The sequence below is a fragment of the Mesocricetus auratus genome, unplaced genomic scaffold, assembly GCF_017639785.1.
Source record: "Mesocricetus auratus isolate SY011 unplaced genomic scaffold, BCM_Maur_2.0 Super-Scaffold_100013, whole genome shotgun sequence".
NCBI lineage: Eukaryota > Metazoa > Chordata > Mammalia > Rodentia > Cricetidae > Mesocricetus > Mesocricetus auratus.
Genome location: NW_024429196.1, coordinates 77,312,439 through 77,336,212, shown reverse-complemented (window position 1 = coordinate 77,336,212; position 23,774 = coordinate 77,312,439). Strand labels below are relative to the sequence as shown.

Genomic DNA, 23,774 nt, shown 5'->3' with positions numbered 1-23,774 from the left:
CATTTAAGGAACAAGACAGGTTGTGACCCTGCTAGAATGTATTGGATGGGGTCGGAGGGCATGTGTGTGCCTCTCAGGGTGGAAGCCTCCCACCTATTTAGACACTGCTGCCTTCTCCTTGAGGTTTAAGGCAGAAGTAGGTCAGCTACAGGAGTACCGGCTCCCTCTTAGCTCCAGGATGGGGAGGGGGCGTGGGGTGCTCATTATCGGCACACTGGCAAATCACGTTTGATGAAAAGGGAACCTGCTCTCCCTCCCTGTTAAAAACAGTAATTCAGAATTACTCCCGTCGACCATCCAGAGGCATGTGCACTCCCGAAGTACCCACCGTTTCAGAAGGTAATCTGTTTGCTTTGAGGATGGGCACACTGTCCCCAAGGATTCTGTGAATGCTGGCTACTCACTGTATTCTTCTACACAGGGTAATGTTTTAGGTTGGGGGATATACCCACGGTCTACATGGGGTTTATGCAACTGCAGTATTTTCAAAGCTCCATGGCAATGGTGGCTTTGTTATCATTCATTAATGACACATATATATATATATGTGTGTGTGTGTGTGTGTGTGTGTGTGTGTGTCTGTGTGTGTGTGTGTCTGTGTGTGTGTCTGTGTGTGTGTGTGTGTGTCTGTCTGTGTGTGTGTGAGTGTGTGTGTGTATGTGTGTGTGTGAGTGTCTGTCTGTGTGTGTGTGTGTCTGTGTGTGTGTATGTGTGTGTGTGAGTGTCTGTCTGTGTGTGTGTGTGTCTGTGTGTGTGTCTGTGTGTGTGTGTGTGTGTGTGTGTGTGTGTGTGTGTATTTGCCACTGGACATGTCTCATTTTCATGCTCCTCAATGCCTGTGATCCAACAACTTCCCACCTTTCTCCTGCTATCATATCACACGTGTCTTATCTCTAATCTCCCACATTCCGAGTTCACTCATACTGATCCGTACAAATGCCATCTATATTCCTTACAAATTATTTCCTGCATGGAGAAAAATCTCCTAATATAACAACTGTGTGCTCAGGGATATTCAGATTCAAATAAATAAACGAAACGAGCAACAACAAATTATAATCAGTTATAATTACTACCTACTTAGAAAAAGCAGTCATCTTATTAAATTATAGATTAAGTACAACACCTGCTTCTCACCAAACCTGAAGGCTCAGCCCAGTTTTAATTTATTTTGTGGTCTATTAGGTGCGGTGGTTTCTAACCACTGTTCGGGGAGGGGGGGCAGGACCAGCATTCCCCACAATCTCTGCTTGTTCTCTTCCTTGTCAGTCCTGGACTGAAACTCTTCCACTGAGCTCCCTGCCTTTTCATTGAATGAGAGGCTGAAAAGAAATCTAATCCTCTTTTCCCTCTAAGCTCCCTGAAAACTAAGGCCTCTGTGTTAACGTTAGCTTGAGCACCTAGGTACCCACCTTATCTTTTCAAAGTACTTCCCCTTCTAAGTCTCACTTGATCTCTTGAACCCGGTCATCCTGAAGTAGCCTGGTGAGCACCATGCTCAGGGATAGCTTCTGGGAGCCTGGACAGATGACTCTGGTGTTAGAGCAGTAGCCACTCGTGTAGGGGGCCTGGGTTTGATTTCAAATACCACACAGTGCTCACGACCATCCATAACTGCAGTCCCAGGGGATCCATAGCCCTCTTCTGACCCCCACAGGCACCAGACACGCGTGTACTGTGCTGACAAAATGAATTAAATCTAAGGAAAAACATATCAAGTAGAGCCTATATCTAACTTTACTGGCTCCTATGATACATTTGGGGAGGGTATCATTCTGTGAAATAAAAAGTTAAATTTTATAAAGCAGTTATGCCACAAAGACAGCAGAAATAAACTTAGTAGAAGCCACAGTGGTAACCAGAGGCCTTTGCTTCACAATGTAAGGATGTAGCTCCTTAGGTCACCCTGACAATTCCGCAGAGAAGATAAACTCAATCATGAATAAAGATGACCTACCTTTAAAGAGAGTAAGATTGACATCAGATTTCCATGGGTAACACTAGTTTAGAAAGAAAAAAAACAATAGTGTCTCAAGTGGAGATAACTTTGAACCTAGAATTTTAAACTCATTCCAGATTATTCAAGGTGATGGTCACATTCTTGAACTATCTAAGATAATGTATACAAGTACATTCCATGTGAAATTGTGCAAAAAAAAATCTAAACTAACAACAGAACATTTTGATTGCCAGCACTTCGGAGACAGAGACAAGCAGATCTCTGAGTTCAAGGTCAGCCGGGTCCAATATAATAAGTTCCAGGCTGGCCAAGACTACACATTGAGACCCTATTTCAAAAACAAAACCACCGAAAACACTTTGACGGCAAGCTAGGATAAATTCTAGACTGTTGTGGACAATAAATGCATGGATGCTTGAATGTGCTACATGTCTGATTTGCCAAGGAAGAAAGAAAATACGGACTAACTTGAGACCTCGTTTGTAACATTATGCTGCTCCATACAGAGTGTCAGGAACCCTCAATAATATCAGAACTGAAAACTGGTGATTTCCATATGAGGCAGGAAACAGGAACCATGATAAATGTAAGGCACAGGTGTGGTGTCAGAAATACAAGAGTAGTCCATGATCACATCAGTGCACATGGGACAGGCTGACATATTGTAAGACAGGAAGTGCTGATCGTAGCTTTAAAGTATTTTCAAAGTTACACCTAGAACGGTTGTACAGAAAACTGAAAATGGAAAGTGCTGCTTTTTATAATATGATAGATAACATCTGGGAAGGCCAATACCTTGCCTTCTAAAAAGTAAGACACGTCATTGCCTGTCGGTGTACTCATTACTTTAAGACTAAATGTAAGAGGCTTTCACAAATAATGCAATTCAAGTAGACACAAATTGGATAGAGAATAATTGAACAATGTGATTCACATTCATATTTACATATGCAGTCATGCAGAGTTGCATGACACACCTGTCACGGGCAGCCCCACAGACAAAACACACTTTTAACAATCACATCTCAAACTCACTAGCCCAGACAGTGAGAAAAAAAAAGATGTCAAGGAATTAAATTAAAATCTAGAGAGTATTTTGAAATGAATGAAAATATGAAAGGGCTAACACCAAACTCCACAGAAACAAAGTGAAGCCCATAAAAGCACACAAGACTTCAAACACATTATCAAAGATAATGAGCAGAACTAGAATTTCAACTCAAAACCCCAAGAACGCAATAACCCAAAGTGATTAAGGAATGGACCAGTGAAATAAGGAGTGCCGACAGCAGCACGTCAGAAAGGGCTGGTCTCGTTCAGCAAGCTAAAGAGAAAGAGAAAGCTTGACAGCACGAGGCAAAAGGTCCTAAGTTAAAAGTGAGCAATCTCAGGATAGACAGAAGGCATTTCTGGGCCTCAAATTTGACTCCGGCGGGGGAAGGGGCGCTGAAGAGATGACTCCAGGTTAAGAGCACTAGCTGCTCTTGCAGAAGACCCAGATTCAGTTCCCGGCACCCAGGTGGTAGCTCACAACTGTCTATATAACTCCAGTTCCAGGGGCTCTGATGCCTCCTTCTGGCCTCCGTGAGAACTTCATGCACACAGCTCATAAATATACACACAGGCACATGCACACACACGTGTATGCATGATAAACACAAATGAATTCTTTTAAAAAGAAAAATCAAGATCAACTTTTGACTCAGAGCCAGAATAAAAAACAAGTCATTTCTAAAGGGGTCCAAGATTATTTTGCTGGCTTGTGGACCAAACTGTGAGACAGAGCTGCAAAATGATCCAAAGAAAACAATGAGCTTAACATCTCATCACTGTGACAGAACCCCTGGGCGAGCCACTCAAAGGATGAAATGCTCATTCCCGCTCTCAGTTTTGGGGATGTCAGCCCATCATGGCAGGGCAGTTTACACCAAGGAAACGCAAGAGGCTTGCATGCCCCCAGTGACATGCTTTCCCTAACTGCACCCCGCCTCCTACCTCTCATCCACTCGCGCTGGCAGAAGCCCAAGAACGGATGGGGCCCTGCATGGCCACCAACAACCCGGCGAATTTCTTTTTTCTTTAGGGACTTCCACTCAGGTAATGCCAGACCCCTCCCCTGACCTCACCAAAGAAGGGATGCTGGGGGCTAGCCAGTACGTAACAAAGCTGAGGTTTATGAACAAGTTATCTTAAGCGCAGACTTAAGCGTGATGCCCCGTTGATAGAGAGGCACTCGGGGGGAAAAGACGCACACCTCGTCCAGACGTGGGCTCCCCCAAGGAGGGTGGCACTTAACCGTCTTTGCAGCAGCCGAAGTTACAGTTTTGGTGGGTCCCGAAGCTACGTCTCCAAAGGGTTGCTAGGACTCTAAGCGAGATCCCAGGGTGGCTCCTGAGGTAGGCCAGAAGGATTCCAGCTGAGCAGGTAAAACCCGACGCCACAAGAAGCACATGAGAAACTCAGAGCCCTGTCAAATGAGCATCTCAGAAAAAATGAGCATCTCAGAAAATATCTGAAAGAGGCATCATGGTTTGCTTTTATTTTAAAATACATATTTGAGAATTTCAGTACAGAAGGAGTGCCGTTGCTCTGTGGGCAGTCTTGACAGAAACTATTAATTGTGGTGGAATTCTTTACTCTCAACTGTCCTGAGGCTTCGGTCAGACTCTGGAGAGAGCAGCTCCTTAGCCATCCCATGCCCCCTTAATTGTTCATGTCTTTTTCTACCCTGCTGTACTTCCAATAATGCCAGCCTGTTATGAATCCATACAGGGATTAACCCATTGATTAGGTCATGCCCTCAAAGACACCTCTCAGAGATGGGCTCTACTAATGTGAATCCAATCAAGTTGATAATGAAGATTAATGATCAGACTCAAAATTTTCATCACAAGCATACTTGAACAAAAACATGAAATTCATCAAAACCCCTCATCCTACATTTGTTCAAAGGAAACAGGTTATGTGAACACATTTCCATATATAATGTACATGGTTTCGGTCAGTGCCCAGGATATGTATAGCTATTCAATACTGCTGGCTATTATCAAGTCTAACTGGGGAATGAGCTTCCTGGAGTCCAGTGTGTACCTCCTCTTCAAGGCTGAGGTCCCTATAACGTTTACAAAATAGTAACCAACCAGCCCCATTCTCCCCTGCCAGCCCCACAGCAGATCTTTGGCTTACATGAAGGCCCTCCTCCCTGTCTTAAATGGCGTCAACTCAGAGCCTCTATGCTTTTTCTCTGACTTAAACTGGCCCTTTGGTTCCCACAGGGGCATTCATACCTCGGTGTAATGAGGAGGGCTACTACAAAGCCACACAGTGTCACGGCAGCACGGGGCAGTGCTGGTGTGTGGATAAATACGGGAACGAACTGGCTGGCTCCAGGAAGCAGGGCACTGTGAGCTGCGGTGAGTAAGGCCTCCTGCCCCAGCCCTGGCTGGCCCAGGGGTCCTGGCTGTGTGGGGATCACAGAAGAATCTCAAGAGCCAACTCTGGCCATAGTGAGTCTACCTTGGAGACAGAACGGCTGGAATTCCTTGACCTCTTGCAAAGCAGATACCAACACCACTGGGTGGACAGAGTTTTTGAGTCAGGGGACTATTACCGGTAAAGCACTTAGGATTGGTGTAAAGAGAAGCCTTTTCCTTGCCAGCAGCTTTGGTTTATCCCCCGCCAGTCTCCTGGGCTCTGCCTCATTGTAGTCCCCAAATAACACACAAGACGCTGTATTAATTATGAAGCTATTGGCCTTGCTTGTTTCTTACTGGCTAGCTCTGACTTAAGTATTTATCCCATAATTGTTAATCTAAGTATTTCTCTTACCGGAGAACTTTCCGGGCTTCTTATCCCTATGGCGGTTACATGTTGACTCTCTGTGTTTCTCCTACCCAGAGTCCTCCTGGATTCCTAGTCCCACCTATCTTGCTTCCCTATTGGCCAACAGTGCTTTACTGACATATACACAGGACTTCCCTAACAGATTGGGCCCCTGACTAGTTTGCTTTCTCTTGCTGTCATAAGGACCATGCTCAAAAGTAACCTGGGGAGGAGAGGGCGTATTGGGAGGGCAGGAGCAGGGGATTAACCTGGAGGTAGAGACTGACGCAGAAGCCAGGAGGAATGCTCCTTTCCTTCTCACTCCCCATGGCTTGCTCAGCCTGCTTACTTACACAGCCCACCCACGATGGGCTGGGTCTCTCCCATCAATCATTGATCTAGGAAATGTCCCACAGATTGACAACAGGCAACCTGATAGAGGAATTTTCTCAGTGGAGGTTTTTCTTCCCAAATGTGTCAAGTTGACAAGACATTAACCAGGACAGGTTTCCATCAGAGCAGTTCACAGGGCCTAAGCCCTGGAGACTGGAGCTGAGCTCCCACACTGCAGAAGTTAAATGCCCTGGTTTTAACCCTACAACTCATCACGATCATAGGGAGCCTGCATGGGCCTTGAGGGACAGTAGGAGCTAACCCGAGGTCTTTCCTTCCTGTGCCAGAAGAAGAGCAGGAGACCTCCGGGGACTTCGGCAGCGGTGGCTCCGTGGTCCTGCTAGATGATCTGGAGGATGAGCGAGAGCTGGGACCAAAGGACCGAGAGGGGAAGCCAAGGGTGCACACCCGGGCTGTGAGAGAGGACGACGAGGACGGAGACGATGACAAAGACGAGGAGGCTGGCTACATATGGTAGCGTCCACGGGAAGAGGACGCACTTCTGGCACAGATTTGCAAGTCGCTTCCTTCGCCTGCATTTGTATCTAAGACTCCAAGGCCCCCCGCGGGGTCTCTTCTCCGCCGTTGCTCTCTGTACCAGGGTTAAGGTTTGGAAGACCCCCTTCCCACCCAGAGCGTTCCCAATCTGCATACGGTTGTGTGGGAGAAAGAATGTTGTTCTTGTTTCTATTTCCGTCGGACGGGAGAACGGATGACTTGAGTAAAAACTCCTTCTCTCCCGTAAGGTTTTTGCAACTAGCATGTGATTTACGTGGAACCCAACAGTGCGGGGAGCCCCCACCCTCTCAAACGTCAAAGACCCTCTCCGGATACCCACATTGGTGGTTATCACAGCATGGTTCCCAGCCTTATGGTGTCTAAGTGCTTCTCCTGTGTCCCGTAGATGTTGTGGGAAACACACCACACTGTCCCTTTTCCTTCTGTCCCACCGCCCTCTGGTGTTTATTACTGAAAATTAATTTTCATGTCACTGTGTCTGGCTTCCTACAAATGACAGCCTCAATTCAGTCGAAGTCCCTTTGGAGGAGTTCACTTTCTTTCTTGAGAAGTAAGGTCTTGAGGCTCCTCCCCCCTTACACACACCCCCAAACAGGTGTCTGTGCTTGCCTGACTTCAGTACACACCCCTCAGCTGCGTGTCTGGTGACAGCGCTTGGCGTGCGTGCGTGGCCTGCAGGCCGGAGAGACTACTCTATGCAGTCGCGGAGTGACTAGCGGCCTTTTTGGTTTGGATAAGCCTCTGTTTGCCTAAACTGCCCCTCCCCTCTGCCCCTCCCCCACAGAAGCCATGCAACTCCCCACTTGGGCAGCTTCACAAGCCATTTCTTTATTTTAGCTCAACGCTTCCCTCAGGATGCAGCATATCCACCCATGGCACACACACAAGGGCTTTTTCTAAGGCATTCCTCCCGGACTCCTGCCCTCCAGAAGACAGCATCATGGTAGTCCTTGGAAAAAATTAGGGTTCCTTTTCCCCCTTTCTATCTACAAATCATGATGAGGGGAAAAAGGCTCTAAAGGGTTCTTTTTCTCACTCATTACTTAACCCCAATGGAGGCCTAGAAAAGCTCACAGTAGCACAAGAAGCTAGCCAAGGAGCCAGCAACCTCCCCTCAGACACATGCCGAGTGTGTTGGGACACCACGGAAGCAGTTTTACCTCTGTTTGCTCCCTAAGTTTATTATTGGCCTTTAGTTTCAGTAATGACACCATCTCTACATTCTTCCAGATTTCTTTCACACAAGTACCAAAGAGTAGACCTCAGTGCAGCCCCATTCAGGTCAGGGCCAGTTCCCCAAGCTCTGCCTGCTTCATTCCTACCTAGCCCAGTTGCCCTAAGCAGCCATGCCTCATCAGAAACCATTTCTGTTTTGCCCTAACCAGCCACAGCCTGCCAGCACGATCTTTTTACCCTTGCCTTCCCTGATGAGTTTTAGCCAGTCCACATGACAGATCCACTAACTCAGGCGAGAAGTCTATTTGGTCAAACCAGTCTCTAACTCCCAAACTGGCCTTCTGTGTGTAGTAAGCCTCCTTCGATTAACATCTCCCTCCTTGAACAGGACGGACAAGGTTACACTGGCCCATGTGTTCTTCTCACATGGGAAACGGAAGAGGCATGGTGCCGTCTGATACCTTGGCCTGGTAGACACCAGTACCGCCGGATGCCGAGCGTCTGTGTGCTTCCTGCCGTGGAGACAAGGCTTGCTCAGTTTTGGAATCTCAGTGACATCCTTCCCAGTCCCATGGTTTGTTTTGTTTTACCTCACTCTCAAAACTGGTCATAATTTAGATCATAATTAGAAAACAGGTGCTCAGTCACCACTAAACAGTAATAGAATACATTAAAAAGACAAACAAGGAATCCCAGTTTAGGCCACCAACATAAACCATTGTTATTATTTCCTTTGAGCTTGGAAAAGAATGCACAAGAGGACAAGTTAACTATCGACAAATTGATTTCTCTTCAAGAAACTTCTAGGAACCCAAGGAACCACTTATTTTGTCTAATTATCGTATGACAAGTGTCACATTAAGATGACACTTAGAGCTCCTTAACATTATCTTGATGGTGGAGAAGAGTGCTCGATAGGCAATTCCCAGGAAGGTAATGAGATATCATTTCCAGAGACATCCCAAGAAGATGTTTTGATTCATTAAAATATTAAATCAAAAGCCCTCCTACGTCTGGGGCCCACGTCAACAAAGCAGTACCCTTGCCACTTCCTATGCCCTGCACTGGGTTTTAAAGACAGTTATTTGTAATAGTACTTAAAATCAGACTTTGTGCTACCTTCTCCTGAGACATAAAACTTCCCTTGTCCTGTTTGGAAGGAAGCCTTTAATTCCAATAATTCAATTCCAATAACAATTCCGAGCATCATACGATGCTTTTAAGGCAAATGCTACTGTGATAACTAGCCCCTCGTTTAGGCGGGTACTGAGTTGAATCCTTGCTGACTTACATTAGAAATCTTCAGCTGATACTGTTACTCTAATTCTACAAACAGTTATTTAACACCATTTCCATGGCATCCGATTTAAACCCCAGAATTCTCTGCCCCATGGTTCACTGTCTGCCGTATTAAAGTGTTCGGTTTCTACAGCTATTCTTAGCATGGGGATGCCTTCACATGGCTTTCTCTCAGCTCCTCCCTTCATGTCCACACACCTACCTATACCAGAAGTGATGACTCGTCTGTCCAGGTCCGCCCTCTGCTCGTCCCACAATGCCATTGGCGTTGGGTCTGCTTTGGTTTTACCTTGACCACACTGTACGGTAACATCCAAGAGCCCTTTCTACAATGGGTGGTTTTGGTCTTTTTACACCTTTTCTCAGTCACTGATGTTCGTCCCTGTTCAATGTGTAGCCTCGTAACAAAAGCCCATCAACTCCAGAGTGTCAGTTTGTTGTCCCTATTGTAGGTGAAATAGTGACGTAGAAAACCCAGTACTCTGAATGCTTTTCCATGTAGACTTTTCTGGAATGTGAACACAACTCTTTGGTTAATAGCAAACGCTTACCTGTAGTCCTGAGTAGGCGCAGTTCTGTCTGTCTCAATAAATTTTACTTTGTCTGCAACATGTGAATGCTTGTGTTTCATTAGCATGGGTGTGAACCTAACTCCTTAAGTCCCCCACAACATATGGGTGTGAACCTAACTCCTTAAGTCCCCCACAAAACCAATGTCTGGGTTGTCAAGCAATTGCCACTGGGGCTGTCAGTCAAGACTGCCATTACTTAGAGATGACCTGCTGGTACCTGGTCTCTCTCAGCTGACCTATCAGCTTGCTGTGCCTGCTCAGAGACACACCACTCCAACCCTCCCAATTTAACTACTTCTGATTCTCTCTGTCCCCAGCTTTTTCCTTGGCCATACTGGATTTCACTCCTGTCATCCCTGCTCACCCTCAACATTTTTCAGTTTCAGTGACGATTGGGAGTGAGGCTTTTCTTCAAGAATCCATCTCTCCTCTATAAATTAATATACCAGATGCTTGTCAAGCCAGTAGGCATCCAAACTAGGACAGAGTATCCATATTTGTCCCAGTCTGCCTGTGACGAACTCATATCGCCGTCAAAACTGCTGCTGTTCGGTGGAGTCCCACTGACATTGCATACTCTGTGGGTGTTGTGAGACCTCTGCTTGCAAACCCCCCTCCACTCTGGGAACCCCACTTTGTATCTCCAGCGAAAGATTTGAATTCAGCTCCATTCTGAAATAGCTATCTGCTCTTGAGCTTACGTTGCATGAGTTTCCCACTGACACTTCAAATCAAACTTTACAGATTACAGATGACACGACCAACAAAACTTTTCCGAAACCCCCGCAAGCGTCATCCAGTAAGGGGAAGACTGACAAACTTGGCAAATGTGAACCCACAAAAGGTTAATAACCCATCGTGAGGAAAAGACAGGCAGGACGTTGGAGAAGGTAGCAGTGGTATAAAGCAAAGGAATGATTAGGGTATAGAATATGTTTAACTCCTACAGATTCGTAAGGAAAGACACAGCAGAAAAGACTATCGAGGGGAAGGTTAAAAGCAGTTGGCAGGAACACAGAAGGCAATGAAACCATGCAGAGCCACCCAGTATTAGACAATGGTAAATAAACACCATAATATGATGCTTATAAATGAGAAAATAATCTGGATCCAATCCAGCGCTGATGAGAGCTCGGGCTGAGGGGACTCCTATACTACATAGAACTCCAACATCTGGGCAGAGGGATGGAAAGAGCTGCTGACACAGGATTCAAATCCCATTTTCCAGTGACCACCCTCAGGGAGAAAAGAGGTAACTTAGAAGAATATATGTAGAAGCATTTACTTTGCAGACTTGTTAACTTGAAACGAGAAATTGGGGGAACAAAACTAAATATCCATCACAGGAGACAGAAGGAGGCTATCTGTACTTTGGAATACAGAGCAGCAGTCAAAAGCATCAAGTAACTATGACTAAGTTAGAAAAACCTCGCTGTGTTGGCTATATTAGAAAAAAACAGCTAGAGAGTGCCAAATATGCTAAAACTTGATACTGTTTGTTGCTCAGAGTGTACACAGAAGGAACAAGACCAAAAAGGATATACTTCAAGACAGTATCCGCGGTGCCCCCCTAAGGGAAAAACCATTGGGTTGGGGCAGGTGGCAGATGGGTAGAGGTGTGGACATCGCCTCTAAGTTTCACGGTTTGTGTTACATAGCAACGCATCGCACTGTCTTATGGGATCTACGAAATGAGTGAAATAACAAGTGTGGTAGCTCACAGCAACCTCAATACTCTGGGGCAGGGGTTACCCAGGCTACTTAGCGAGCATGAGGCTAGTCTTGCATATGGAAGAGAAGGGAGGAAGGGAAAGATGGAGGGAAACAAATAAAATGTAGTCCAGCAGCCTCTCAAAATGCCCATTACGTAAGCACTACCTCTGCCAGCTAAGGAAGGCGTCCCCTCCGAATCCAACCTTGGCTCTATTCTTCTCCATCCACCATCACCGACCCATTCTAATCACCCTCAGCCATCCCAGGAGTGAGTCTGCTTGGTTGCTTCATGCAACCACTCTTCTGGTTTTGGGCATCAAACCCAGAACTTTACACAAGCTGGGCGAGCTCCCCACCAGGGAGGTCAGGATTTCACACGGGCTAGGCAAGCTTCCCACCACGGAGGTACAGACCCAGCCATTGAGTTCTTGGACAGAGTGTCTGGCCTCGAATTTGCAGTCTTCTTACCTCAGCCTACCAAGTGCACCCAGCTTCAGGAGCCTCCTTTACCCTTGTGTGGCACTTACAGCCTCTACTAAATGTTGTCAGCACAGTAATTGGCTCCGAGACACCGAAGCTTAATCAGGTCACTGCCCCTATTTAATTGCGAGCTTTCTTATCAATTAAAATCCACAGTGTCCCTTCCTTATATGTGGGGGATACATCTCAAGTCCTCCACTGATGCCTTAACGTCATGCTGGACCCTAGATATACTATTTTCCACAGCTAACACGCTTATGATGACATTTATTCTAGGCACAGTAGAATATTAGCCATATCTGATGACAGAACACACACATGGCCAAGTTAATTGAATATCACCCCCTTTCTTTAAACATCTAACACTTCTCACAGTTGCTGCACAGAGATGAGGTAAATTTGGTGCAATGCAACCAGAGGACCTGAGGTGAATGGACTGTGCTGCTGGTCTACAAAAGGTTATAACCTGAAGGTGTATGTGAAGGAAATCTTTGTTGTTAATGTTGATCCATGATTAAGTTGAGACAGTGCTGATGTCTAGACATCCAGAAATGACAGCATCAACGATCCAAGGCTCCAATTCATAGGTATCCATCAAAACCCTTTTGGGAACATCAGACTGGAAGCTGTTTTCTCTCTTTAGTTCATCAGATGCTCTGATTGTTGTAACCCTTCATTCTTTGGGCAAGATTGGATTTGTAGTCTAGAGAGGATAACACTCCTCCACTTTTCCCTACTCTGTCTGTCCAGTGGGAAATGCTTTGGAACATGGGACCACGTCCACACTGCAGGATCTGCATCAACTTCTCCTTCCTCTGTGGATGAGTCCATGGGTTCTTCCCATCAATTTTCATCAAGCATTAACTCATGGTGGCATTTGATATGCCTGTCCACATCTCAGGCACATCTGTGACTCCTTCACCAACTCTACTGGCTATGTGAATTATTTTTCTCACTTTCCTGCCAATCCCCAGGAAAACCATAAATTCATTCACGACTTAACCCCCGTATCCCTAAGGCATTCCCAGTTTCTCGCTTTTCTTCATCCATAGCAGCTTTGATGGATATCACTGCATCAGCAGCAGGGAGTGACTAGAAGGTCTGCATCATGTCCAGATCAGGATCTGTATCAATGGCCAACCAGATAAGTATGATAATGAGTAGGAGCATTCAAAAGCCAAGTATTTCCCTGGCCTACTGGCTCCGAGTTCATCCCGGTGGGAAAATACAACCTTAACATTTTCATTTTCATAGCCAACTGGTTCAGGATGGCTGGAAGGGCACTTTATTATTAACAAGACTTTAAATTATGAAGCTTTGCTCTTTGAAGTATTATCCTGTTTTTTTATGGTAAAGTGTATGTACAACCTTATAAACCATAAACAAGATGGCTGACGTCTGTGTTTCCTGAGCTTGTTACAATAAGGGCAGATGACTTTGTTTTTGTTTTTCAGGGTCTCATGGTTCTTTGCTCTGATAACTACAACTGCATACACACATACATACATACATGTATTCATTCTGTGGTGTTGCCACACAATGGCAGAGTTGACCTATCCTTCATGTTTTATGCCATGGTACCTCCTTTGTACTTAAAAAAAAACAACAAAAAAGATTTGCTTTATGTGTGTGACCTGTTTTAAGGTGAACCACATGCATGTCTTGTGCCTGTGGAGAAGAGAAAGACCATCAGATGGCGTGGAACTAGAGTTACACATGGTCACAAGCTACCATATAGATGCCGGGAATCAAACCCAGGTCCTCACCAACAACAGTTAGCACGCTTAGCCACTGGGCCATCTCCCCGACCCCAGCGCCTCTGTACTTTTGGATATGTGATTTCTGCTGGGTGACTTCTTCAGAAATTGTCTACTTTCAGCACAATTGGGATTTGCTTCAGTCTCTGTTCTTTCCCCTTAATAAACTTGCTAACTCTGCTAGGAAATGGACAGAAACTCTTCCGGCAAGCATGGCCTCCTTTGAAATTTTTATATACTTTTTGGTTCCAAACTTGTTTCTGAATCAGCCTGTCCATCCGTTACCTAAGAGTCTCGACATCGCTCTCTTCAGGGAGCCCTCACAGAAGACCAAATGGGCTCTGCACTTCCTGAAGACGCTGTGGAGTAGAGCTCAGCCTGTCTCAGCTCAGCCCCTCCACCTAGAAATGCAGTGCCTCCCACCGAACTACCACACACGCAGTCCATAAACTCTTCAATTTGGAACGACAGCAAAGCTAGCTCGGTTTTATTTCTTCAGGATTTCATGCATAAACAATTGCTGCACAGGTTGAACAATGCTCACGTACACTTTCTTCCGTCTCTATTGAGAGAACCCACGTTTTCAATTAAAGTTATTTTCAATTGAAGTTATTATTTTAAAATGGATTCTGAAAACTTTAGGACAAAACATGAATTTCATGTTTTTAAGGCTCTGTGAACACTCACAGGAGACAGAAAGGTAACCCAAACATTTTGTTACAAGAAATCACGTAAATGGAAAAGGAAATGACAATAGAGAAAATGAGAGACAAAGAGAGCATTTGTAAGACATAGAGAAAACAATCCCAAGGCCAAAATATTTTTGTAGTTGCTAAGTTAAATATAACATCTAAGTCAAACACAGAGTGACAGGATGCATTAAACCATCTACTGTCTTCTATGTGGCCCAACTATTTACTGCCCACAAGAGACACTTGAGGTCTAAGAACACAAATAGGTAGAAAGTGAAAGTTTGCTTGTGGATCTGTAAAAATAGCAACCAAAAGAGACTAGAGGTTGCTATTATGATATTAGACAAATAGGCTTTAAGTCAAAAATGGTTACAAGGTCCCAAAAGAGAGTATATGATGCCAAAAGTGCTAATTATGAAGAAGACACAGCCAGCAAAAATGTATGTATGAAAAACTCACACCTCCAGAAATATGAGGCAAAAGTTGGCACACTCGAAATGAGAAATAGTCAGCTCCACAATACTAATTGCAGTCTTAACACTCCAGTCTCAATAATGGATAGACCAACCAGACAGAAAATCAATAAGGAAGTCTAGGACTTGAACAGCAATATAAACCAATTAGACTCACAGACATTTATGGAATCCCCTACACAACAACAGTGGAATATATTCATTTTTTCCCTTGAGTATATATGGAACATTCTCTGAGAGAGACCATATGTTAGGCCTCAAGTATGTCTTGATGTCTTAAGAGTTTCAGTTGAGTAAGATTTTTTTAGATTAAATTGATATAAAATATCTTTCTGGACATAGTAGAAATGAGAAATCAGCTAAGTTAGCTAAATAAACAATTGAACATTTCTGAAGATGTGAATATTAAGCAACCCACATCTAAGCAATCATTGAACCAAAGAAGAAACTGAATTGGGAAACACCCTGACTCTTATGCCTCATCATAAAAAGTATCTCAAATCAATAAGTTAATATTTCACTTCAAGGAAAGAGAAAAATGACAAACTTGAAGCCAGCAGAAGGGTAATAATAACAAAGATTACAACAGGGAAAAATCAACAGAAAACTCAGTTTTAGAAATTAACAAAATTTACAAATGTTTCAATTGACAAAGATAGATCATTCAAGTTACTAAGATGTAGGAATGATGACATTTTGTGAGACTAAAGGGGATCATGTCATGCTATCAACAACAACTACTTGACAACAATTAGGAAGCCTATGTGGAATGGACAAAGTCCTAGAAACACACAGCCTACTAAGATAAAGTCATGAGAAGGGAGAAAATCTGCACAGATCTATAACCAGCTATGATAGTGAGTCAGGAACGGCAGCCTACTAACAGAGAAAAGCTGGGGGCCAAAGACATCACCAGCGAACTTTACCCAACATTAAAGAAGGGTTAAGTGGCTGGAATGAAGGCTCAAAGATTACAAGCACTGATTGTTTGAGCCTGGGTTCAGTTCCTAACAACCCATGGAGCTCACAACCTTCTGTAACTACAGAGGAGCTAGCACCCTCCTCTCGCCTCCAGAGCACAAGGCACTCACGTGGTGCACACTCAACACTCATACAGGGAAAATATTTTTTTTAAAAAAAGAATTAACCCCAGTTCTGATTTTTTTCTCCAAAATGTTGAAGAAAAATGAACACTTTCTAATTCTTTTCAATTAGGTTAACACCACCTTCAAACCAGACACCACAAGGAAACGACAGTGCATGTTGACATGTGTAAACACCATGCTGAAGCAGAGTTTATTCCTGGAATGGAAGGTGGTTCAACAAACAACCCAAAATCAGCGTGGCATGTGACATCAACAGAATGAATGGTTAAAACACACACAATCATCTCAATTGTTGCAGAAAATTGATAGAATTCAACAGTTCTTCAAGAATAGGCATACTAAAAGGGATGGAAGGGGAAATAATCTCCAATATAATGAGAGCCAGATATGAAAACCCCGCAGCTGCGTTGCACTTAATGCTAATTGACCGCATCCTTTCTCCTATGAGGAAGAAGACAATGAGGCACACTTGGACCACACTCACTCTACACAGTATTGAGAGCTGGAGTGGGGGGAGAAGTGAGAGTGTTCACAATGTCACAATTATGGTGACAGTCCTAATGACACCACAAGGAAAAACCCTTAAGCTGGTAAATCATTTGATAATGTTGAAAGGTGTAAAAATGACCACACAGGCGTCAGTGCTATTTCTATGTGTTCACAAGGAAATGGCAAAAATGAATTACATAAACAATCTGATGTATAACAGCTCCCGAAATGGAAATGCCCAGGATGAAGCTTCTAACAAGACAAAGGACCTGTGTGTTGTATATTGAAATTTCTAAAACATACTGAAATAAATAAAAGAATATACATGTAGGCAGGCTTCATAGTTATGGAAGGCTTAGTATTAATATACTACAAGTCTTAACCCAATGAAAACCCCAATTACAGATTTACTAATTCCAGATCAATGTTCCAAAAAATAATTTTGCAGAAACAGAAAACCCACTCAAAAATTATAAGGAATCTCAGGAGACCCTGAATACCCCAAGCCATTTGGGAATGTTACCTTAATAATTCAAAAGTTACTCCACCACTGTGGTGATACCCCAGTGTGGTGCTGTCATGCAGACAGACAAAGGGGGCCCCCAGAAAAAAACTCACAAATATGGCCATGTGATTATCAGTCAGGGAGCCAACCAAACTCAATGAGGAAAGGAACCTTCGGGGAACCAAGATGAGAAAAATGGAGGAGTCCCACGAAATAAAACCATGGTGAAGTCTTCCCTCAGACAAGAGTGCAGAGGTCTAAATGCAAAGGCTGACACTATAAAGCCCTGTAAGGAAAAGTGTGTCATGATCTCAGACTTTTCACAAGTGACCAAAAGCAAAGCTAAAATTAAAACCTTTGTGTATCCTAAGATATAATTAACAGAATGAAAAGGCAATCTAGGGAACAGGAAAACACTTAAGAATCATGTGTCTGCTAGGAAATTAATATCCGTAATATGTAAGAGATTTCACAACTCAATAAAGCAGATGCTTAAACATAGGCAAAATATTTGACTAGAGCATCTGCTAGACCCATACAGATAAAGGGAAGTGCAAACTCAAACCACAGTGGGCTCTCACTTCCCACCGTTTATGATGTTTTGTTTTCTCAAAACAGTAAATAACATTACGCATTAAGTCTGTGGGCAGACCACTGCCCTGACTACTAGTGGCAGGTGGTGAGGTGATGTGCCCATGCCCAAGGCAGCATAGCACGCAGGTTCTTCACAAAACACCGTCATCACACAGCACAGAAACTTCACTCCTCCAGGTCTACACGAGCTTAAAGTTACATGTCAATATCTATGATGGCATCCCTAGCAGAGCCACAAGATGGTGGCAGGGTGAGCGGCCACTAGCAGACTAAATGAGAAGCAAAATGTCATCTTATGGGTAAACAGGCTACTCTTCAACCTTAAAAAGGAAGGACTTGATGCCACGAGCTAAAACATGGATTAATATTGAAGACGGCATGCTCAATAAAGTAAGTCAATCCAAAAAGACACACGATGTCAGTCCTCTCCCATGAGCCACCAAGAACCACCAAGCTCAGAGGCAGAGAGATGGACTGTAATTTCTAGAGGATGGGAGCTTGAGAAATTGAGATTTCCCACACAAAGTTTCAGTTCGGCATGGTAAAATTCTGATAATTTTACACACACACACACACACACACACACACACACTTACTTATTTGCCCTATTCCAGTACGTGGTAGAGGAGCAATTAATCTCTCAAGCACATATCAACAAGTAAATGATAACAGGAAAAAAGAGGCTGCTTAGAATATTAAAGAAGAGAAGGAGGGGAGGAGGGGGAATCAATGAGGAGGAGGAGGAGTCAGGATAAGGAGGGACAGGAAGGGCAGAGAGGAGGAGGAGTCGAGGTGAGGAAGAGGAGTCAGGGTGAGGAGGAGGAGTCAGGAAGAGGAGTCAGGAGGAGGAGGAGGAGTCGGGATGAGGAGGAGCAGTCAGGGTGAGGAGGAGGAGTCAGGAGGAGGAGGGACAGGAAGGGCAGAAGAGGAGGTACTGGATGTGTGAGTCTCATAGAAAGGATGACATTTGATCAATATCTTTACACAGATGGAACTTTTATTTAAGAATTTAAAGTAATGTCTATGGGCTATTGCCAGCATGTATTGTCTGCACACCGTGTCTGTGCAGTTTCCATGGGGTGGGGGGACAACAGGGCACCCTGGAACTGGAGTTAGAGATAGCTGGGAGCCACCATACGGGTGCTGGGGGACCAGACTCAGTTCCTTCAAAGGAGCGGCCGGTGCTCTTAGCCTCCAAGCCCTGTAGTCACCCTTGAGCTCCGCGTGCAGACACCACAGCAGCCCCTGAGCTGGGCGCGTGGCGCTGGACCATGGACATATGGCACCCTGACATCCTGTGTTACTACTCCCATGCTGGAGAGATCGGAAACAGAGTTCTGCAGCTGTGAGGATAGGCCCTGGGAGTGCCGGCATCCCAGCTTATAATTGCCCCGGCCCTCTGCGGCCCTTGGGACAGAGGCCTCCACTTCCTGGCTCTCCCCGGTTCTGAAATGACCTGGCTGGCAGGCAGACAGGTCTCTGAAGTCCCATGACTCCGACCTCACTGTCACCGGCAGGCTTTGCTTCCTACTTTGACAGACTCTTGCTGATGTCATCACGATGTTTCCCCTGGGCCTCCATGATTTCCACGGCATCCCAGGATGACAGAGCCCCAGGTACGTCTTCAGCACCGAGCTACACAATGGGGCGGAGATTTCTCTTACAAATGGGGCTGGGTTAAGACGAATGCTGTTGCAGAAATGCTTTATACTTTCCTCACACACTGCCCTCCCCTTGCCCACTTGATCTTCGCCTGCCTGAGGTTTCTCCGAGTCCAGGTCACCGCTTCCCAGAGCTTGCTGCCTCATTTCCCACAAACTGCTGTATTTCACTTGCGGCTGAGTGGAGAATTCATTTCACTTCACCATTTCAGTCTCAATAGCGCAAACATATATTCAGGGCTGACATATTTTCATTATGGAAAAGCAAAGCCCTCAGACAGGCGCTGCCCATGGGGATTAATGAGGGGAATGGTTATTTATTCTGCCACTTGACATTTTGTGTGGAATAATTCCCAAGTCATTTTCTACTTTAACAAATAGTTCATGAGTAGAGGAACTTAACGCTTTGGATGAACACACCAGGCTAGATTTAGGCCGCAGGCTAAAGTTAACCAACAAATGATGCCACTTCCCTGGGTTGCCAATGACTGGGAGACGCCTGACAGCATCACCCTAACCAGCACTGATCGGCACCAGTTGCTCCTGGACAACACTAAGGGCACTCTGAAGGCCCCCAGCACAAACATTTCCATCTTTCCATGGGTTTTGTCAATCACCTCTGCTATATGACAACATACTATGCTACTTTTGGTCTGATGCCCACAGCTCTCCCAACACATAAATACACAAACCCCTGTTCTACTTCTCATTGGCTATGGCCATCTCCATTTTAATATTTTTTTCTTTATTTTTATCTACCTGCTGGGCACTAATGTCAATATAACCAATAGGTACAGGACACTCAGCAAAGAGTCTGGGTGTTGATAGGAGGTCCACGCCCAGGAGTTAGATCAGTCAACTGACCTCAGTTGTGGGTATTTGGATGACAGAATACTCAGCTAATCCTGATACAGTGTTTCAGAAAATCTTGAATGAAATGAATATACTTTCATAACCACTCAACCATCAAGATGTAGGTGTATTTAATTCTTCAATTAGTATGGAAAGGCCAAAGTCCACAAGGTTCTGTTAATGTTTGACCTGGTTGGGCTAATTTTTCCCCAGAGATACTGCTAATTGCTTTTCTGGTCTCTAGCTGCGGTCTAACCTTCTGTGAGCTTGGGAAATAGCAAAATTCCTGGGCCTCAGCAGGAAGGAAATAGGTTGCAAACTCTAGGGAAGGCAATGGCTCCAGTGAATGAGTTTCTTGATAAATAAAATAGAAGTGAAGTGTGGTTGTGGAGAAGGCTCTGTAGATAATGCACAATGACCTTGCTCAAACCCAAAAACCCAGGTCAAGTCCATTCGTCCACACAGTACAAGCACCTACAATTCTAGAACTCCTAGAGAACGAGATAGAGAGAGAGAGAGGAGAATCACCAGAATCTCACAGGCTAGTGCACACAGAAGTAAAACAACAGAGAGGCCCTCTCTCACATAAGGTAGATGGTAAGAGCTTACATCTAAGTTGTTCTCTGATCTCTACATGGACCACAGCACACTCATGTGTACACACACACACAACACACAACACACAACACACACATACATACACACACAACACACACCACCCACATACACACACAACACACACACATACACACCATACACACACAACACAACACACACACACCATACACACACACACACACACACACACACACACAACACAACACACACAAACACACACACCCCAGAAATAGGGGAACAGGTGAGCTGGAGGCTGAATTCATATTAACTTGGATGGTCTGGGATCCAAAGAAAGGAATCTAATTTAATATACTGCTATCAGAAGCAAAATCTTCCTACTTATCATTAATAACCGCATGGAAGTGATAATCCACAGATAGGGAAAATGTGAGGAAATGACTTAAAACATACCATGTATACTGAGGAGGTCCAACATAAATCCATAGGACGTTCAGAAACAGTGTAAGTAGAGGTGGAAATCAATGTTCGAAATGATAATAGGCTCCACTTGTCCAATTAACACAAGCCATAAACTGCCAAATTCAGAGAGTCAAAGAGAAGGAAAAAAAACTCCACTCAAATTAAATGAAATGTAATCAGTTCCTGGAGTTATCCTAATCCACAGATGCCAGAGGCTAAGAAAAGTCGTAAAGATGCCAAAATAGAAGATGACTCACATTTCTTTCCAGGTGATGCTTCTAGAGACTGATGCTCAGACCACCAGCCATCAAACATCAGTGGGTGGTAGACAGTTCAGTCTGGCCTCACTGTAGAGTGAGGTCAGGAATTGTGGAACAAGGCTTAAAAAAATTACATTGAGCTATAAAGTGATTCTGATGCCGCCGGCCTGTTGGGCCGCCCTGTAAAAACCCAGTCTAGACTGGGGACTGCATCATGAAGAGCAGCAACGGGCAGGGGGACACGCTCAGAGAAGCACCAAGGGAGTACAGCTGGCCTGGCATTGCCAGCCACCAAAAATCAGCGTACAAGAGCAAGTCCAAAGTTAAGTTGCTTTGGACCGACTCCCACAGTTGTAACTTCTAGAATATCTACTTCAAGAAGGGGGAAGGCATTTGAGAAGAAGGTCTGAGATGTGAGAAGGATTGAAGAACAACGGAAACATCTAATATGACCTTGATTTTGTAGGGGGTAATAAAACATGTCTATTAAATTTATAGATATAATATATATAGATACATATATATATAAATGTTTAATACATTCACTATAAGAGCAACAAACAATACCAAAATACTTGAGGGGAAAACAAAAAAATTAGAGAATAAGAAAATTGCTCAAAAGAAATTTAGACTATGTTGTAAAGGGCCCAGTGATCTCAGTCAATACACACTGGCTAAACTCTCCAGTTAAAATGAAGAGCACCCAGTGTGGCTTTTTACATATTCTAATATATGACACAGCTGAGACAGCAGGAGAGATAAAAGTTGGAAGAAAAAAATGTGTTACACAAATATAACCAAAATATTGTATTGTGTTTGGTTTTAATGTCAACTGCCACAACTAAGAGACACTTGAATAGGGGGGGATTTTCTTCTGAAGAACTGTCCTGGGTGCCTTGGTTGACACAAGAAGCCACACCCACCCACGCAGCACCTTCGGGTGGCAGCCTAGATTAAAAGGGTGTGTAGGAAGGGTGTTTATCTTGTCTTTTGCTTGTTTGCCCTCCCTCTGGCTGCAAAGGTGATTTGCCCTGATGCTCTGGGTTCCTTCACTGTCAGCAGAACCAATGGTTCCAGGCTTTCACCATGGAATAGGGACTGGTCACTCTCCTGGAGCCTCCCTGGCTCCAGCCAGATTGGGACTACTGATGAATCCCGCCTTGAGGACAGAATTATAGAGCATTGCCTTCCACCCTGCCCCCCAGTGAACATGGGTGTCTGTTCTGGGACAGCTCAAACCGTTCACGTTCATCCTCAAGGACCAAGGCCAGGTTCTTGGCAGCTCAGAGGTGACTTGGCTATCATTGCTTTGAGGCTCCCCTGTAGGTGACTTTGATTTAATACAGTCATTGTCCTGGTTCTGTTCCCCAGAGAAGCTGATGGAAACAGACTGTCTCAGAGGTGTCATTTGTAGGACATTCTTTATGAAGATGAAATTACGATGGTATGGTTACTATTCATACAAAAATTGTACTTCAATTATTTTCATGAGTCTACTGCTTAGCAATTACGATTTTACACACTAGTGATATATTGGAGAACAAAACAGAAAGATTCAAAATGCAAGAATTGAAATTGTTTGTGTGTACCTAATAATGCATTTCAAGCCCTAACAAGCAAAATTTGAATGAGCTATAGTGATTAAAAAAGACTTCTCAACGACGGATCAAATGGAGATAAAGGAGTAAGATTGCAAAAGAACCGAGTGCTGTTTTTAACAGCTGAGTATGTGGTGACCAGTTCCCCCATTTAAGCAGCCATGACAGGCTAGCATGTACTTGCATGACCTTGTGGCTCCTGTCCTGGTCACTAGGAGGTCAGATGCCCTCCTCATGGCAAGGAGCCAATCAGAAGTTAGCTGGCGGGGCTGTGCTTTACAGCTCTGGGTGTGCTTTATGGACAAGTGCGCAACAGTGACATGCAAAACATAGCAACTGCTCTGGGAGGGCCTGTGAGCCATAACAACCAGTTGACCAATCAACACAGGGCAGGTCACCCAAATCTGGAAGCGCACCAATCCTGAGACTGTTTCATACGCCTAGACACTCCCCTTATGCTGCCCTTTAAGATCCCTGCCTCGAGGTTGCTTGGGGTCTTTCTCCAGCCATCCGCCATGGTGGCGGGGTGAAGGGCCCGAGCTAATGGGGTTAGCTCGTTAAACATCTACAATAAAAGACTCTTTGCTTTTGCACCAAAATGGGCCTCTTGGTGATTTTGGGGTTCAGAATTTGGGTACAACAAGTATCCACAGGCAAGCATGAAACAGAAGCACCTATCATTAACAGCCCATAAAGCTGAGTTCAAGCCAAAAGATCGTATAGATTTCGTTCTCTGATCTCAAAGGTAGAAACCAATAACTGAAATGTAAAAAAAAAAAATCATGTTTAAAATGTGGGAATAACTAATGAAATAG

General features: G+C 44.4%; 1 protein-coding gene and 1 long non-coding RNA gene across 4 annotated transcripts in view; one reads left to right on the top strand and one right to left on the bottom strand.

Moving 5' to 3' along the window:
- The window catches only part of Spock1 (SPARC (osteonectin), cwcv and kazal like domains proteoglycan 1), a 491,076-nt gene extending 481,298 nt beyond the window's left edge, over nt 1-9,778 (top strand). For both annotated transcript variants that reach the window (XM_005078400.4, XM_005078398.4), the window contains 2 exons: nt 5,236-5,373; nt 6,463-9,778. In XM_005078400.4, coding sequence (XP_005078457.1) covers nt 5,236-5,373; nt 6,463-6,653 — 329 coding nt within the window. In that variant the 3' untranslated portion in view covers nt 6,654-9,778. The remainder of the gene's footprint in view (nt 1-5,235; nt 5,374-6,462) is intronic.
- The window catches only part of LOC110342482, a 49,977-nt gene that overhangs the window by 2,644 nt on the left and 23,559 nt on the right, over nt 1-23,774 (bottom strand). The window lies entirely within an intron of this gene.